This window comes from Pterocles gutturalis, unplaced genomic scaffold, assembly GCF_000699245.1.
Source record: "Pterocles gutturalis isolate BGI_N339 unplaced genomic scaffold, ASM69924v1 scaffold29838, whole genome shotgun sequence".
In the NCBI taxonomy this organism is placed as follows: Eukaryota; Metazoa; Chordata; class Aves; order Pterocliformes; family Pteroclidae; genus Pterocles; species Pterocles gutturalis.
In genome coordinates this window covers 1-1,514 of record NW_010126581.1, presented here as the reverse complement: position 1 = coordinate 1,514, position 1,514 = coordinate 1, and the positions used below count along the sequence as shown (strand labels likewise).

General features: G+C 47.8%; 1 protein-coding gene across 1 annotated transcript; it reads right to left on the bottom strand.

Annotated features, from left to right (window-relative positions):
• Window positions 1–863: 863 nt before the first annotated feature.
• On the bottom strand, window positions 864–1,507 carry SOX14 (SRY (sex determining region Y)-box 14). Its single transcript, XM_010079026.1, has one exon. It carries the CDS (start codon window positions 1,268–1,270, stop codon window positions 1,001–1,003), a length of 270 nt encoding a protein of 89 aa, XP_010077328.1. The 5' UTR covers window positions 1,271–1,507; the 3' UTR covers window positions 864–1,000.
• Window positions 1,508–1,514: the final 7 nt, after the last annotated feature.

The window sequence follows — 1,514 nt, the reverse complement described above, 5'->3', positions numbered from 1 at the left end:
GGGCACCCGCTTTTCACACCACGCAGTTGCCTCGTTTGATGACAGATTGTCTTTATTCAAAACGGCTTTGTTCAACAAATTAAAAGGTTTAAGGAGGTGAAATCCTGCCAGATACATATTTTTTTCCTTCTTCTTCTTCCCCAAGACATTTGTGAAAACATATTGAAATTACCATCGGTTTTTATTCTGCTTTTCGTTAGTAGTAGTAGTATTATTAATTTTTTTACAGTTCTACTGCCTGACTTCATACCTGACGCTCTGTCTAAAGTAAACTTAGATCTAGTCTCACTGAATCACACAAATTTAAGGACTATCTGTTTTAAATTAAGCAAACACTATCATATGTTTTAAATATAAATGTTTCTCCCCCTCTTTTTTTTTTTTAACTTTGAAGAGCCTTTTTCTGACGTGAAAAGCAATTTTACCTAGTAGTGCGTGGTGGCAAAATATATATATATTTATATATATAACACAGCCGATCTCGTCTTTCAATGTGCAAAAGTAAAACAAACAAACAAAAAATCATAGTAAGACCGAGACTTCCCAAAGTCAAGTCTAAGTGACATGAGACCCTGGAGAACTCATAGACATTAAGAGAATAAATTAAAATCGAAACCGCCTCTCTCTCTCTCTTTTTTTTTTTTTTTTTCTTTTTCTCCCCCGTTTTGTCCCGAAAGGGCAGTTCAATGTTCGCTTTTTTTTTTTAACACATTTACAACTCTTACAAGTGCCAGGCTCCTATCTGCCCCTGCCACTGCGGATTCCCCCCGGGCCTGGGGTGAGCTCCCAGGGCGAGATTTAGTGGAGAGCATCCCGGAGTCCCCGAGGCAGCGTCCGCGTCTGTCCCGGCCCGGTGGCGGGCAGCAGAGTCCTGTTTCGGGTGGCCTTTTGCTTCCGCAGGTTTTTATGTACATGCACACGAAGGAATCCCAGTTCCAGCTGCCAACCGGGGAGGGGGGGGACAGGCCTGTAGGGGTGCAGGTGAGTGGGTGGGTGGATGTTACATGGCAGTCGCATGTGCTGAAGAATAGGGGTCTATCCCAGTCTTGGTCATGCCTGGGAATAATATGTAGGCAACTGGAGGTTGCAAACTGGAAGCCGACCAAGCTGTACAGTTACATGGCACGACATAGCCCGGGTTGGTTGGCGAGGGGTGAGTGTGGGTGTGTTGGCTGGGGCAGCTCAAGCTGCCGAACGCCCCGTTCTGGTATCCCAAGGTGGAGGCATAGGGCAGGGTGCTGGTGGCTAAGGTGTGAGGAACCTCAGTCATCTTCTGAATGGCGCTGGAGCTGAACTGGCTGGGGTCAAGTAAGGAGTAAGGTGCTGAGGTGGGGGGCAGGAAAGCCCTGGCCTTCTCCGGGGAGCTCAGCAGAGAGTCAGTGGCCCCCACGGGAAGCCCGGCGGCCTTTAAGGGATCGGTTTCCCCGAGGTAAGGCAAAGGGAAGACATACCTGTCCTTTTTGAGCAGGTTCTTGGGCTTGCGCCGGGGTCTGTACTTGTAGTCGGGATGCTCC